This window comes from Somniosus microcephalus, chromosome 24 (assembly GCF_052327205.1).
Source record: "Somniosus microcephalus isolate GS21.2 chromosome 24, FLI_Smic_1.0, whole genome shotgun sequence".
In the NCBI taxonomy this organism is placed as follows: Eukaryota; Metazoa; Chordata; class Chondrichthyes; order Squaliformes; family Somniosidae; genus Somniosus; species Somniosus microcephalus.
Window position 1 is genome coordinate 11404104 of NC_141010.1, and position 17159 is coordinate 11421262.

Genomic DNA, 17159 nt, shown 5'->3' on the forward strand with positions numbered 1-17159 from the left:
CAGCCTCAGCCGGCCTGCGAGTATCTTCATACAAACTCAAGCTGTTGGCGAAGAATCATCCCTGCAAGGTAAAGTATCCAAGCAGAGACTGTAACTTTGGGGTACTTGTACCTGGACAACGCCCTTGCAGCACCCGGAGCCCACGTGACGACGGCAGGCTCCAGAGAGCACCAAGAGCGAACCCCGAACCCAACCGCTGTTTTGAGTCTAACAAACCCCTTTCATTGGGGAACATGAATTCTGACCCCTCATAGATTAACCTAGTTAGGCATAGGGGGTGGGTTAAGGATAAGGGGATTGTTAAGATAGTTGTTTTCCCTCGATGTGCCGCGTGTTCCCCATTCCCTGTATAAGTATATAATATTATTATGACTCTCTTGTAATTCTTGCCTGTAGCAGTGTACACTAATAATTTTCCATAAGTTTGTATCAAGTTTTTCCTCTTCAATAAAATCTTGGTTTTGTTTGTATCCAACCACCTGTCTACTCGAGTCTTCTCTGTATTGCTGCCTGTATCTAAGTCCGGTGTCCAGAACCCAGGGGACGAGCGATTCGAACCGCTCAAGGAAGGTAGTCAGAGGCGAAGCTGACTGACCCGAACACGCCTGTGCAAAAACCCCCTACAATCCCTGTGCTCTCCTCAGTCCTGTCCCTCTATCCTTGTGCTCGCCCCAGTCCTGTCTCTCTATCCCTGTGCTCGCCCCAATTCCCTCACCAGTCCTTTGCCTCTGAACCCCCTTCACTCCCTGGTCCTCCCCCGGTGGCTTTGCAGACAAATGCTTTGCTCAGTGTGATACGGACTCGTACAGATCAGGTTCGATCGCTGGTCTGTGCTAACTTGCTTGATCTCAACTGTAGACCGGGGAAAATGCTGCACTTGGGGGTGGGCAGGGGTGAAGACAAAAATAAAACCAACCAGAATTCCTTCTCTAACTTTTTCCACTTCTGACGAAGGGTCATCGACCTGAAATGTTAACTCGGTTTCTCTCTCCACAGATGCTGCCTGACCGGCTGAGTATTTCCAGAATTTTCTCTTTTTATTTCAGATTTCTTGCTCTTGATTTGCTATCCTGGTTCTTGCTGGGAGGTGTGCCCATGTGTGGAAGTCAGGTGAGGACTGGCTTAGGCCTGGGTATAAAGTCCTGCAGGATAACATTCACTCTCTAGACTAAAGTGAGAAGAATGAGCGCTTGGGTGTGTCTGGCTGGAACCCCTGGCTCTGTGCCCCAAGCAAGGAGGCAGAGAAAGGTAGAAGGGGAAAAATTCGGTTGGTTAGCCCCTCCCGTTCCTGCCTTGGGGGGGGGGGGCTAGGAACTTAGTACCGCTCATGCGGCGATTTTACTGGCGCTCGCGAAATTGACCAGTTGTTTTGCGGCGGTGCTAAACACTACCGCCACGATCTCCTGCGCCCGCAGATCCTGACATCAGTCGAGTGTGCAACGTCCCAGTAGCGCCCTGGACCGGATACTGAGTCGCGCCCCCTGCCTTAGTGCCTGCTCCTAGGACCAACAGGTAGAGGGGAACATTTTCAAGTTGGGAAGGGGCTGGGGGAGCGCTATTTAAAGGCGGGCGCTTCCTGCCTTTTCTTGTTGGCAAAATTTTTGGTACACGCAGGTTGAGAGGGAGCGAGACGTCTGGAGAGATTTAACGCTGTCCTAAGGAGGTTTGGCCCTCAGCATCACTTTTGAGGTTTCTAAGCGCCGAGCTCTTTCCCTGGGCCTATCCATTAGTGGTTCCAACACAATTGCTTTCGAGGTCTCTCCAGGCCGAGATTCAAGGCTGCAATGAGCAGGGTGTGGCTGGCCAGCAAAATGGCCCCTCCCCTTTCAGAACTGGACGGCGCCAGTCTGTCTGGCTTCCATGGTAACGGACATCGCCTGAGCTTCGGTAGCATTCTGAGGTAGCGCCTCGCTCCCTGACGTTAGCACCTTAAGAGAGGTGTGTAGTGCCTGATTTAGTGCTCAAGTCACCTCCAGGGACGATAGAGGCGAATTTTGCAGTCGGAGGCGATAATTAGCATCGGGTGCTAAACTTTGCGCCTGTCCGATACTAGCGCCCTAAAATGGGTGACACCCAATTTTTCCCCCTTAATGTGTGGCCTCATCTGTGGCCCTTAAATCCTGCACGTCCCCTACCAACCACATTGGTAAAAAGAAAACTACCGTTATCGAAGTATCTGATGGTGGAGTTCCTGGAGTAACTGGGATCGAAGTTCGCCATGAGTGGGGCAATGTACTGAGTGGCAGTCAGCATCCGATGGATAACCTCCCCGGTGAATATAAAACCTGAGAGAAAAAAAGACGACAAATTAGAAGCCCTCGTAATATTTGTTGCACTCAAGGACTTTCCTTTGCTCACCAAGGTGAGGGGTGACAGCACTTGGGAATGGAACGTCACCTCACTTTATCTCACTGTCAAGTGCTTACATGCCACAAGAAAAGCGGTTCTTTTCTTTTTTTGAGGGGGCCCAAGTAAATGATAAAACTGTTTCCGGACTACCTTAGGTTTGTTCCCGTTACTGCGCTTATAGGAGCAAGTGTGGAATGTTTACATGGTGGATCTCCCACTGCACTGATTGCAGGCAGTGGACGTGGGGAGCAAGCGAGCTGGGGAGACATGACGGGTAGTCATAGAAACATAGAAGATAGGAGCAGGGGTAGGCCATTCGGCCCCTCGAGCCTGCTCCGCCATTCAATGAGATCATGGCTGATCATCCAAATTCAGTACCCTGTCCCTGCTTTCTCCCCATATCCCTTGAGCCCTTTAGCCTCAAGAAATATATCTAACTCCTTCTTGAATATATTTAATGAATTGGCCTCTACAGCCTTCTGTGGCAGAGAATTCCACAGGTTCACCACTCTCTGGGTGAAGAAATTCCTCCTCATCTCAGTCCTAAATGGCTTACCCCTTATCCTTAGACTGTGACCCCTGGTTCTGGACTCCCCCGCCATCGGGAACATTATTCCTGCATCTAGTCTGTCTGGTCCTGTTAGAATTTTATAAGTTTCAATGAGATCCCCTCTCATTCTTCTAAACTCTAGCGAATATAAGCCCAATCGACCCAATCTCTCCTCATACGTCATTCCTGCCATCCCAGGTATCAGTCTGGTGAATCTTCGCTGCACTCCCTCCATGGCAAGCACATCCTTCCTCAGATAAGGATAGTCGCAGGGGATGCAGCTAGACAAGGAGGTGAGAGGGACATCAGGGTCAATGGGGCAAGTGGGATCGGGCAACAGAGTCACGTGGAACTGGTGGATGAGCCTGTTGTTAGCTCTCTTTCATGTGTTTCCCAGGTGGCTGTAGGGGTGGAAGGTTGTATTGGCAGGGAATACTCTCCCCATTTGCGCTCATTGCTTTTGCAGTTTGACTAGCCATTGCTTACCACACGACTAATAAAACCACATCGTTTCCATGAACCCCACTAAGTCATACACTGATTTGGCCAAATATCAATGTTCTTTCATCATCACTGGTCACTATTCTGGAATACCCTATTTAACTCAATTGTGGGAGCACTATCACTATAAGCACTGCAGGGGTTCAAGGGAAAATGGAATTCAGTCCAGAGAAGTGTGAGGTAATGCATTTGGGGAGGGTTAACAAGGCAAGGGACTACATAATAAATGATAGAATACTGAGAAGTGTAGAGAAACAAAGGGACCTTGGAGTGCATGTCCACAGATCCCTGAAGGTAGCAGGACAGGTAGATAAGGTGGTTGCGAAGGTATACGGAATGCTTGCCTTTATTGCCCGAGGCGTAGAATATAAGAGCAGGGGGGTTATGCTTGAACTGTATAAAACACCTGTTAGGCCACAGCTAGAGCACTGTGTACAGTTCTGGTCACCACATTACAGGAAAGATGTGATTACACTAGAGAGGGTGCAGAGGAGATTTACGAGGATGTTGCCAGGACTGGAGAATTTTAGCTATGAGGAAAGATTGGATAGGCCGGGGTTGTTTTCTTTGGAACAGAGGAGGCTGAGGGGAGACTTGATTGAAGTGTATAAAATTATGAGGGGCCTCGATAGAGTGGATAGGAAGGTCCTATTTCCCTTAGCAGAGAGATCAATAACCAGGGGGTATAGTTTTAAAGTAATTGGTAGAAGGATTAGAGGTTAGTTGAGGAGAATTTTTTTCACCCAGAGGGTGGTGGGGGTCTGGAACTCACTGCCTGAAAGGGTGGTAGAGGCAGAGACCCTCATCACATTTAAAAAGTACTCGGATATGCACTTGAAGTGCTGTAACCCACAGGGCTACGGACCAAGAGCAGGACAATGGGATTAGGCTGGAGAGTTCTTTTTCAGCCGGCACAGACATGATGGGCCGAATGGCCTCCTTCTGCGCTGTAAACTTCTATGATTCTAACCCATCATAAAGGTTAACAGGGACACTACAATGCAACGTTCATTCACTCATTCATTCATACAGAGAAAAAAACGATCTCATAGAAGAACAAATCACTCCCACGTGGGTACAAGCATGACTTAGCCGCAATAAAAAAATTGATAAGATCCTATGAAGTATGGAAAGGCCATTGAACTCATCAACCCTGCTCCTTCTACAGACCAAATATAATGGGCTCTGCCTGCACATTTCATCTCCTGAGGGGAACTTCTGTGTAAATACTTCCTAATCCTCGAAGGGTGTGAAACAAAACTACAGATATTCAACTGTTCCTGCACCTTTACTGTTCAACATTGCCCTGCTGTCTTCGACGGACAACACAAGTGACAATTTGTGGGTAGTTCTATGCTGTGGACTCATGCTCGCTAGGAATAGGGTTAAAAATGCCAAAAAAAAGTAAAAATGACTTGCATTTATATAGCGCCTTTTATGACCTCAGGATGTTCCAAAGCGCTTTCCAACCAATTGAATCCTTTTTGAAGCGTAGACTACAAGTGCAGTCACTTTTGTAATGTAGGAAACGTGGCAGCCAATCTGCGTACAGCAAGGCCCCACAAACAGCAATGAATGAATGTTCAGATAATGGGTTTTAGGTGTTTGTTGAGGGATAACTATTGGCCAGGACACCAGGCAGATCTCCCTTGGTCTTCTTGGAATGATCTTTAATGCCCACCGGAGATTGCAGACAGGGCCTCGGTTTAACGTCTCATCCAAATGGCAGCACCTCCAGACAGTGCAGCACTCCCTCAGCACTGCACTGGGGGCATCAGCCTAGATTGCATGCTCAATTCTCTGGAGTGGGACTTGATACCCACGACCATACCTGACTCTGAAGCGAGAGTGCTGCCAACTGAGCCATGGCTGACACCTTAAAACTTCACTTAACAGTTTACAACTACAAAGACAGAGAGGGAGAAGACTTTTAGCCTATCAACATCCACTTCATTCAAAAGGCTGCACCTCCACCACCGTGTCCCCAACACCTGTCAAATTCACATTCTTTTGAGGGTGTAGTTACTTAAAGATGAAACCGTCTCCTATTTGTTCTCTGTCTAATATTTAGGCGTATAGTTTTCCAGTTCATATTCTAAGCCCCTGTAAGTGTTACGCTCTTAATCGATATGTTAACATTTCATTAGTGTAAATGGCCGATCTAAGCCTCTGACCCTCACAGATTTGCGAGCTCGATGCAGCCCTGAGAAATCCTATTATCGTAAATACAAAACCAGTGTTTCTGAGAATAAATGAGCCTTCGTGCTTCAGTACATTCTCTAGATGTCATACCCAATACATATGGACAATTGGTTCCACCATTGGGGGGGCGGGGGTGGGGGGGGGGGGGAGGGAGGACATTCTTGTGGTGGGAGTGCGCTCCCCTTGATCCAGTTGCAACTATTGAATCAGGAGGCCATTGTCCTACATCTGGTAGCAATGATTAACACTGCACACCACAAGAAGTACCAGTACCAGCGCAGACCGTACCACAGCATCAGCACACTCCACCAGCACACAACATATTCCGCTAAAAGAGATACCACATTGTGCAGTACCAGCACATAGAAAAACATGAAAGGACTTACGTTTATATAGCGCCTTTCATGACCTCAGGACGTCCCAAAGTGCTGTTACAACCAATAAAGTGCTTTTTGAAGTGTAGTCACTGTTGTAATGTCAGGAAACGTGGCAGACAACTTGCACATAGCTCCCACAAACAACAATGTGATAATGACGAAATAAACTGATGTTGGTTGAGTCATGGAGTCATAGCGGCACAGAAGGAGGCCATTCAGCCCATCGAGTCCATGCCGGCTCTCTGTAGAGTAATCCAGTCAGTCCCATTCCCCCGCTCTATCCCCGTAGCCCTGCAAGTTTATTTCCCTCAAGTGCCTATCCAGTCTCCCCTTGAAAACACTGAGGGCGAAAAATTCAGTTGGTTGTGCCACCCCTTCGCGCCTTAAGAAGGTGCTAAGTGGGGCGCAAACCAACAAGCGCCCGCTGCGGCACTGCCCACGCCTCCCGCAAAATTCAGCGGGAGGTTAGCGGTGGCGCTAACCGTTAGCGCTGCGCCGCTAACTGTTAGTGCTGCGCCGCTGGTGATGACGTCATCGGTGTGCGCAGCGCCCCGCTCACGCCCCGGCTGCGATCTTCGCAAGCGCCCCCTGATTTACCGCCGGACCATATGTACCTGCGGCCGGGGAGGCGCAAATTAAAGGCACACCTGCCTGCGCTCCCGTCTCCGGCCTCCTGAAACCCCCCCCGTGGAGTGCCGGCTGCGCTCCAAGAGCCTGGCACTTCTCCTCGGTGCCGGGCTCTTTTGCCTGCACTCCCGATCCCCGGGGGCCCAGCTGGGCCCCAGATCGCGCTGCACAAGGCCCCTCCCTTTTAAGAAGGGGAGGAAGGCCTGCAATACCGCAGCGCGACGTGCCGCAGCGTGTGGCGCTGCGGCACGTAGCGCCACGATATTCACTCGCAGCGCCCCAAGAGGGAGGTGGGGCGGCTCCAGTAGCACCGCGCTTCCCTTTGGGGTGCAACCGACCAATTTCTGGCGCGGGGGCCCCGGCGAAGTCAGTGCCCCAAACGGGGCTATACTGAATTTCTCCCCGAGTGTCTCCGCTTCCATCGGCAGCGAGTTCCAGGTCCTCACCACTCGCTGCGTAAAAAAGTTTTTCCTCACGTCCCCCCTGTATCTCTTGCCCAAAACCTTAAATCTGTGTCCCCTAGTCCTTGTACCATCAACTAGTGGGAACAGCCTTTCCCCGTCTAGCCTATCCAAACCCGTCATCATCTTGTACACCTCTATCAAATCACCCCTCAACCTCCTTTGCTCTAATGAAAACAAATCCAGCTTCTCCAACCTGCCCTTGTAGCTAAGATCCCCCATCCCTGGAACCATTCTGGTTTTTCTATGTGCTGGTTGAGGGATAAATATTGGCCAGGACTGCCCATCTCTTCTTCAAATAGTGCCATAGGATATTTTACATCCCTGCCTGAGAGAGTAGACGGGGCCTTGATTGGACTAGTTTCAAATTAATGACATTTTTGATTCTATTTTTCCCCACACCCCAGTAAGACAGAGGAGTGAATTTTATTGCTAAGGACAGAAAGACACAACATTTCAGACTGGATCCAACTGCTGAATAAACAGGTGGAGGGGGACAGCCATTGGAATGCTGAAAAATGTTTAACCAGACCTCATAGTTCCTTTCCAGTAAAGTCCATAACCCATCAGAGCCCTCGCTTTCACTCACTCACTCATTCACTCAGTCAGTCAAGTCCATTGCATACTCCAGATAAAGAACTGAAATGTTTCAATTATTCTCATGGAGTAAACAATATTACATTTAAAATGATCTGCTTTGTAATTAAATGGATTTTACCGCATTAAGCATGCAAGGCAAAATAAAAGATTATAAAAAGGATCATTGATAACAGTTCATTTGGAAGGATTACAGAAGTTGCTGCATTGAATCATAAAATCACAGCCTTCCTGGTGAACGTGTAAAGGTGCAGGGCTCTCTCTCCCTCGCACACCTGAAGTTCAACCCTGTTCTAGCTTTAGCCACACACCAACTTGCATCTATATAGCACCTTTAATGAAGAAGAAAATGCCCCAAGGTGCTTCAGGAGAGGTGCAAGGGAAAAATGGACACCGAGACAAAGAAGGAGATGTTGGGCCAGAAATTCAGGTCCCCACGGGTGAGTACGCGCTGTGTACTCACCCGTAAGGCCAACAGAAGTGCCGGTTTTGCTCATGCACTGCGCATGCGCTGGAAACTGAAACTTCCGTTCCTTTGAAGGAAGGTGTTCGGGGAGGCAGCGCGTAGACCTGGAACTTCCGCTTTTTTTACAGGTTTCTCCGTGCGGGTAAGTCCCTAGCAGCTGCGCGTGAAAAAAGCAGTTGCCAGGCCTGCTTATAACAAGGTAAGACGTTAATTAAGTAAAATTAAAACATTTTTTCCACAGGTTTATCATTTTAAAATACGTTAAAGAAAGGTAAGTTTATTTTTAGCCCCGTCAAAGAGCCGGCACAGGCACGATGGGCCGATTGGCCTCCTTCTGTGCTGTAACATTCTATGATTTTATGAAAAATGGCAACCTGGTGATATCAAAGGGCTGATGGTGCCTAGAAAATGGCATCCCAGGGCAAGACATTGCAATCAAGAGATGTTAGGACTTAAAAAACCTTTAATGGGTGATTAGCGAGTTGGATTTGTCTTAACTTAAGCACCATGTGTTCATGATATCCAATTTCACAGTTTAGGATGGCCCAGTAAACACAATGGTAACAATCAAACAGTTTATCCGCACAGAGCACATTGCAAGTAACGGGCAACTCTCCCAGTGCACAATATGACAGATTGCCTTCAATGCTGAGCCTGCTGCTGGTTGCCAGGCTGTCAGGAAGGCCCAGCCTTGGGCCTCCAATTAGCTACCAACAAAGACATCAAGATGATGTGCATCACACAGGAGAACAAGATCATTTTGAATTAAAGTTTCCTTCTCTTTGTCCCCATTAGTGCAACTTTTACTACATGGTGAATAGATTCCTCGTATACAAGATCATTGGAAAGCATGGAATGAGGCAACCAACAACTTGTATTTATATAGCGCCTTTAATGTAGTAAAACATAGAGAAATAGGAGCAGGAGTAGACCATTCGGCCCTTCGAGCCTGCTCCACCATTCAATATGATCATGGCTGATCCTCTATCTCAATACCATATTCCCACTCTCCCCCCATACCCCTTGATGCCTTTTATGTCTAAAAATCTATCTATCTCCTTCTTAAATATATTCAGTGACTTGGTCTCCACAGCCTTCTGCGGTAGAGGCACTTCACAGGGGCATTGTCAACCAAAATTTAATACCTAGCCAATTAAGGAGATGTTAGGGCAGATGAGAAGTAGGTTTTAAGGAGCTTCTTAAAGGAGGAGAGAGAGGTAGAGAGGTAGAGAGGCGAGAGGTTTAGGGAGGGAGTTCAGTGAAGATTCACCAGGTTGATACCTGGGATGGCAGGAATGACATATGAGGAGAGATTGGGTCGATTGGGCTTATACTCGCTGGAGTTTAGAAGAATGAGAGGGGATCTCATTGAAACTTATAAAATTCTGACAGGACTGGACAGACTAGATGCAGGAAGGATGTTTCTGATGGCTGGGGAGTCCAGAACCAGGGATCACAGTCTAAGGATAAGGGGTAAGCCATTTAGGACAGAAATGAGGAGGAATTTCTTCACCCAGAGAGTGGTGAACCTGTGGAATTCTCTGCCACAGAAGGCAGTTGAGGCTAATTCATTAAATATATTCAAGAAGGAGTTGGATATATTTCTTAAGGCTAAAGGGATCAAGGGGTATGGGGAGAAAGCAGGGACAGGGTACTGAATTTGGATGATCAGCCATGATCGCATTGAATGGCGGAGCAGGCTCGAGGGGCCGAATGGCCTACTCCTGCTCCTATCTTCTATGTTTCTATGGAGAGGTTTAGGGAGGGAATTCCAGAGCTTAGGGCCCCAGGCAGCTGCAGGCGCGGCCCGCCAATGGTGGAGCGAAGAAAATCGGGGATGCTCAAGAGGCCAGAAATGAAGGAGCGCAGAGCTCTCGGAGGGGTTGTGGGGCTGGAGGAGGTGACAGAGATAGGGAGGGGCGAGGCCATGGAAGGATTAGAAAACAAGGATTTGAAAACAAGAAAGCATCGTGCCCATTTGAATATTTGATCCTCCCAGTTTACACCCATCCCTATAAATTGCAATCTGATTGTCAACAAAATATTTATCCATATTTCTCTTCCTTCTAATCGGACTGAGCGGCTTCAGCGGGAGTCTGCCAAAATCGTTGGTTCATTTCCCTGAGCTCTGGTTTTGGCAACTTGGGAGGAAGGTTTGTTGCGACGCCAATTCGTGCATGCGTGTCGACTCTGCAGCAAATCAGCTGTCCCCCCCCCCCCCACCCCGCCCCCCAACCGCTGCTTGCCGCACTTCCAGAAGTTTGTATTGGAGGGAGCTGCTGCCTGGGTGGGCCGAGTGTGCAAGCCAGGAGCAGTTACAGCACGTGGAGGAAATGCTGCAGATTGGAGGAGCATGGACTGGGGGCTGTGGTTCTCCGAGCCCCGCCTGTAGCAACACGGCTGGGCAATCGGGAGGGTCGGCAATCGAGGGCGGGGGGTGGGAAGGTAGCAGGCTTGCTGGGGAGTGGTTGGGGAGAGAGTTGGAGACTTGGGACCTTACACTGACTCCCAGTCCACCGTCGCCTCAATTTCAAAACTCTCATCCTTGTGTTCAAATCCTTCCATGTCTTCACACTCACCTGCCCCCACACACACATTTCTGCAACCCCCTCCAGCCCTACAACCCTCCTAGAAGTCTACGGTCCTCAAATTCTGGCCTCTTGCACATCCCCCCAGTTCTGCCGCCCCACCATTAGCAGCCCTGCCTTCTGCCATCTTGGTAAGTGCTGTCCGTATCCTAAGTCACACCAAGTCCCGTTCACCCATCACCCCTGTGCTCGCTGACCCACATTGGCTCCCGGTCCAGCAACACCTCAATTTTAAAATTGTTGTTTTCAAATCTCTCCATGGTCTCGCCCCCCATCCTATCTCTATAACTTCCTTCAACCCTACTGATGCGCTATCAATTACTCATAAAAGACTGAGAGTTAAGAGAGTAACTAAAGGCTTTTATTAACAAAAGAATGAAGGTCTGCCTCGAGTGGTCGACCGGTCCAGAATACAAAGGGGCTGGGGAGCAGTCACCTTTATACTAGGACTTGTGGGAGGAGTCAGCCGAGGCATGTCCAGGCATGTACACAGTGGAATACAAACAGTGGTTTACCACACCTACAACGTTCCGAGATCTCTGCCCTCCTCCAATTCTGGCCTCTTGAGCATCCACTATGTTAATCGCTCCACCATTGGCGGCCGTGCCTTCAGCTGCCTCGGCCCTAAAACTCTGGAATTCCCTCCCTAAACCTCTCTGCCTCTCCACCTCTCCCTCCTCCTTTATGATAGCTGCCTCTTTGACCAAGCTTTTTGGTCACCTGTCCTAATGTCTCCTTATGTGGCTCGGTGTCAATTACGTGCCTGTGATGTTTTACTACGTGAAAGGTGCTATGTAAATGCAAGTTGTCGTTGTTTAAATTCAGCCCCATTGTGCAGTGAAATTAATTCTTCACACCCACAGAGATGTTTGAGATTAATAAACTGCTAAAAGTACAATCTGATTTTAATAACAGGGGAACTGTGTCTTTCTGTCTGAGCCAAGTGAATTCAGGAGCTGACTGTTCATATGCCAAATTTCAGCTGAGTTGCATTATGTCACGACTGGAAACTTGGTATGCTCTTCCTCGCACAGTTGGGGACCCGGAGAGGGAAATGAAAGCTGGACAATTTACATCAAATTGGCATTACTCAAAACGACAGTTTAAATGTCATGAATAAGGAGAGCCTATACTAGATCTAAGTGCAACGAGTAGGGCGATGAACACTGGATAAATCCGAGGTGTAATATTTGCAGTCACAAACTGTAAAAGTTGAAACATCCCCACTTGCCAAATAATAAACATGATGGAACAGGTCCCGCTCGGCACCACAGCAGAAGCCAAGCGCTAGCCTTGGCTCAGGTGGTAGCACTCTCGCCTCTGAATCAGAAGGTTGTGTGGTTCAACCCCACTCCAGAGACTGGAGCACGGCAATCAATGCAGTACTGAGAGAGCATTGCACTGTTCGAGGTGCCATCTTTCGGATGAGACGTTAAACCCAGGCCCCCTTTCAGTTGGACATAAAAGATCCTGTGGCACTTCTTTGAAGAAGAGCAGGGAAGTTCTCCCCTAGTGTCCTTGCCAATATTTAGCCCCCAACCATCAGTAAAACAGATTATCCAGTCGCTCTCACATTGCTGTTTGTGGGACTTTGCTGTGCACAAAATGGTGCCGTGTTTCCTACATTGCAACATTCACAATTACTTCAATGGCTGTAAAGCACTTTAGGACATGCTGAGGTCGTGAAAGGAACTATATAAGTGCAAGGTCGTTCTGTCTCAGTGCTCCTCTTGACTGATACTGAAGTGAGGAAGACTGGCTTAATTTTCAAAAATACTGACACCACCATAAGAACATAAGAAGTAGGAGCAGGAGTCGGCCGTATGGCCCCTCGAGCCGGCTCTGCCATTCAATAAGGTCATGGAAGATCTTCGAACTCAACTCCATTTTCCCGCCCGATTCCCATATCCCTTGATTCCCTTAATATCCAAAAATCTATCGATCTCCATCTTGAATATACTCAATGACTGAGCATCTGGGGTAGAGAATTCCAAAAATTCACAACCCATCGAGTGAAGAATTCTCAATGGCCGACCCCTTGCCCTGAGACTATGAACCCTAGTTCTAAGCTCTCCAGCCAGGGGCAACAGCCTCTCAGCACTCACCCTGTCGAGCCCTCTAAAAAGTTTCTGCTCGTAGAACTACCGCCACCCACTCGGAATGAGATCAGCTTGCCTCTATCACAGGGACTGAGACAGAATGACACATCCTGAACATGCGGGATCAATATTGTTTTTAAAAGACGCTGCTGAGTGTCTCTCTAAATGGAAACAGAAGACTGAAGATTAAATGGAAGCCACACAGTGTGATGAGAGCCCACTTTACAGGAGTGAGATCTGATGTACTGGAAACCAGCACCACCTCCTACTGTTCCTGATAATTGGGTTTCTCTGTTGGTGTTGAACTTCGTGCACGCATCACTGTGCACACTCTGAGTACTTTCCAACATATTTATTTGGTGTTCTGCACCAAAATGCATTTGATGAACCTCCTTCTTATACATTTGCTTAGGAACCCAGACTGCACAAATGAAAAGGAATGGAGTCTCTGGTTTAATAAGTAGCAAAATAGGAACAGGAGGAGATCATTCAGCTCCTCGAGCCTGTTCCGCCATTCAATTAGGTCATGGCTGATCCGTACCTTAACTCCATCTACCAGCCACAGTTCCATTACCCTCAATACCCTTGCCTAACAAAAATCTATCATACAAAAGCAAAATATTGCGGCTGCTGGCAATACTCAGCAGGTCAGGCAGCATCCCACTCTGACCTCTCTGTCCTCGGCCTCTTACACTGTTCTAATGAAGCTCAACGTAAGCCCGAGGAACAGCACCTCATCTTTCGATTACAGCCTTCTGGACTCAACATCGAGTTCAACAATTTCAGACTATAACCTCTGCCCCTATCTTTTTTTTTCATTTATTTTTTCTCTCTCTCTCACATGGCAGCTGTCGATCATTCTACCATCGCCATTTACACTTCATCTAGAGTCATCTTTTGTTTCTTAACTTGTCCTATTACCATCTCCGTTTGCCTTGCACCATCATCCCTTTTATCTCTTAATCTCTCCCGCCTTCCATCCTATCACAAACATTCCCTTCTGTTCTTTCCTCCCCTCCCCCCTTTCCCTGCCCCTGCACTTGCTTAAAAACCTGCTCCATCTCCAACTTTTTCCAGTTCTGATGAAAGGTCATCGACCTGAAACGTTAACTCTGTTTCTCTCTCCACAGATGCTGCCTGATCTGCTGAGTATTTCCAGCATTTTCTCTTTTTATTTCAAAGATCTATCATATATTGTTATGCAGATCACATTTCCCCCCCTTCGATTTCCCCCTCACCTATCACCTGAATATAGTGACTCATGCGGGACCAGGGATAATTATTATTACAGTACCAGGTTGTTTTGTCGGTGTGTGTTGGGGAGTGGGCAATTGCAGCTGAACCCAGACGTGCCTCATCTATTTCCTGCACGTAAGCTCCTGAATCTCTCGATAGGGATCGGGGCCATGGATTTTTCCTGCCCCTGGTTTAGGGGCACTGAGGACAATTGTAGCGACTACAGCCCCGATTTTAAACCAGCCCCCCTGGCGTGAACAGGGCGGGTGGGTAGTTAAAATGGCGGAGGGTGGAGGGGGCTTGCTGCAGCATTCTCGATGATTTCCTGCTGGGATTCCGGCATTTGGGAAGCCGCCCGCACCAGGCAGGCAGGCGTGGGGCCTAAATAAAATGGAAAAGTCGCGACTGGGCGACATCATTGGCGCCGTGACGCAATTTTAACGTCAGCTGGCGGAAATCAGCATCCCGTCAGAAGAGGCCCACTTCGGGCGTGGCCCAGGAGGAGCAGGAGAATTAGCTTGGGCCTCCGCTCCCCAAGGCTTTCCCCACCCCTCTTCTCCGACCAGGATGGGCCCAGACCGCATCCCCACTCCCACCCCCACCACTGCCCTCCCCTCACATACGTTGCCGGGGACTGTTCCCTTGGGTCCCTGGCGACGTCAGCCTCCCGCTCGATTTCGCGCTCCCGCGTGCCGCCCCGACGCCGTTCTCGCCGGCTTCAGGCGGGAAACAGTCAAGACACATTCCAATGAGTTACAGTGGCCCCTGCCTCAGCTGAAACTCTCTGTGGGGGGCAGTGGGGGGGGGGGTGCGGGTGGTTCCCTCCTTCTCCACACTTCCGCCCGCCCCAAGTTAAAATCAGAGGTTATAATTCTGGCGGCTCTTGGAGGGAGAGGCAAGGCAGTGGCTGGGGAGGCTCAAGGCTTCCGGCTCCTCAAGGCCCACAGCCATTCCACAGAAAAGTGATTTCCGCCCACTCCGTGACTCCAGCCATGGTTCTATGGTCTGGGTTGGCCCCATGCAGGCCTCCAGAATCCAAATGTTAAAACGCTATTATGGCAGCGATTATGTCATCGCACTGCAAATTTTCGATGTAAAGTAGGCCTCGGCCTTCCTTAGGCCGCCAGCCATCCCGTGCCTGAATTAAGGTAAGTAAAGATAGTGCGAGGGCGGGAACGTGAGAAGACAACCCCCCCCCTCCCGCCCCCACCATCTTAACCCTCACCCCCCCATTCCTCTCCACCCACAGCATTCCCAATGGGTGAAGCGGAGGCGGGGGAGTTAAAATCTACCCCAAAGTGTTCCAATTTCTATTTAAAGTTGTGATTTTAGTGTCCATTCTGATAGTTCATGGTTAACACTACATTTTGTAAATCAATTCCTAATCTTTTAGCAGCTTTATTGGTACAATGTGTCATAATGCATGGGTCGGCACTCTAAGGGTTAAGTTTGTGTTAACGAGAAATTTTAACTTCACGTTTCAGATTAATAACCCGTGGCTGCTTTAGAATCAGCGCTATCTCCTGCTCGCCTTGGCAGCATCTGAACAACCACTGTTTGCATTTTCTCATTGTGTTTGTCTGCCTGCTGTTGGAGATCACACATTGCATTACACAGTTCAGTGCACTCACGCTCTTTCCAAACCTTTCGACAACCAAACACTACAGAAAGACGATAGCAAAATACTGCAGATGTTGGAAATCCGAAATAACAACAGAAAATGCTGGAAAAACTCAGCAAGTCAGGCAACATCCGTGGAGAGAAATTTGAGTTGACGTTTCGGGTTTGACCCTTCTTCAAAACTGGAGAGAAAAGGAACTAGATCGAAGGCAGGGCTGCGATCGGACAAAAGAATAAAAGAACCAAAAGAAGTAAAAGAGATTAGAAGCTGGACGAGATGGTAATAGGCTGTGATGAGGTGTAAAGTGTACTGGCAGGGCAAAAGATAGCTGCCAGGTGTGAGAGAGAAACAAAAGGAAAAGGGGGGGGGGGAAAGGAAAGGAGTGGAAAAATATAAGTGAAAATGAAATAGGGGCCGAGGTTATGATCTGAAATTGTTGAACTCGATATTGAGACCGGAAGGCTGCAGAGTGCCTAATCGGAAGATGTGGTGCTGTTCCTCGAGTTTACGTTGAGCTTCCGTGGAACAGTACAAGAGGCCAAGGACGGTGAGGTCCGAGTGGGAGTGGAGCGGTGAATTGAAATGACAGGCGACCGGAAGCTCGGGGTCACCCTTACGGACTGAACGGAGGTGTTCCGCAAAGCGGTCACCCAATCTGCGTTTGGTCTCCCCAATGTAGAGGAGACCGCATCGTGAGCAGCGAATACAGTATACTAGATTGCGAGAAGTACAAGTAAATCGCTGTTTCACCTGGAAGGGGTGTTTGGGGCCCTGGACAGTGGGGAGGGGGGAGATATAGGGGCAGGTGTTACATCTCCTCCGCTTGCACGGGAAGGTGCCGGGCGAAGGGGAAGGGCTGTTTGGGGTGATAGAGGAGTGGACTAGGGTGTCTCGGAGAGAGCGGTCCCTGCGGAATGCTGAAAGGGGAGGGGAGGGGAAGATACGTTTGGTGGTGGGATCACTTTGGAGGTAGCGGAAATGCCGGAGGATGATCCGTTGAATGTGGAGGCTGGTGGGGTGAAAGGTGAGGACAAGGGGAACCCTATCGTGGTTCCGGGAGGGAGGGGCAGGGGTGAGGGCAGAGGTGCGGGAGATGGAACTGACACGGTCGAGGGCAGTGTCAACCACGGTAGAGGGGAATCCTCGGTTGCGGAAAAAGGAAGACATGTCTGAAGCACTGGTGTGGAAGGTGGCATCGTCGGAGCAGATACGGCGGAGGCGGAGAAACTGGGAGAATGGAATAGAGTCCTTACAGGAAGCGGGGTGGGAGGAAGTGTAGTCCAGGTAGCTGTGGGAGTCAGTGGGCTTGTAGTAAATATTGGTCGATAACCTATCCCCAGAGATGGAGACGGAGAAGTCGAGGAAGGGAAGGGAAGAGTCAGAGATGGACCATGTGAAGGTGAGGGAAGGGTGGAAATTGGAGGCAAAGTGAATGAAATTGTCAAGTTCGGGGCGAGAGCAGGAAACGGCACCGATACAGTCATC

At 49.0% G+C, this 17159-nt stretch overlaps 1 protein-coding gene across 1 annotated transcript in view; it reads right to left on the minus strand.

Moving 5' to 3' along the window:
* LOC147101045 (plexin domain-containing protein 1-like) overlaps positions 1-17159 on the minus strand; it is a 292861-nt gene that overhangs the window by 144183 nt on the left and 131519 nt on the right. The window contains exon 5 of the mRNA XM_085966214.1: positions 2163-2285. Within this exon, the coding sequence (XP_085822340.1) occupies positions 2163-2285 (123 nt within the window). The remainder of the gene's footprint in view (positions 1-2162; positions 2286-17159) is intronic.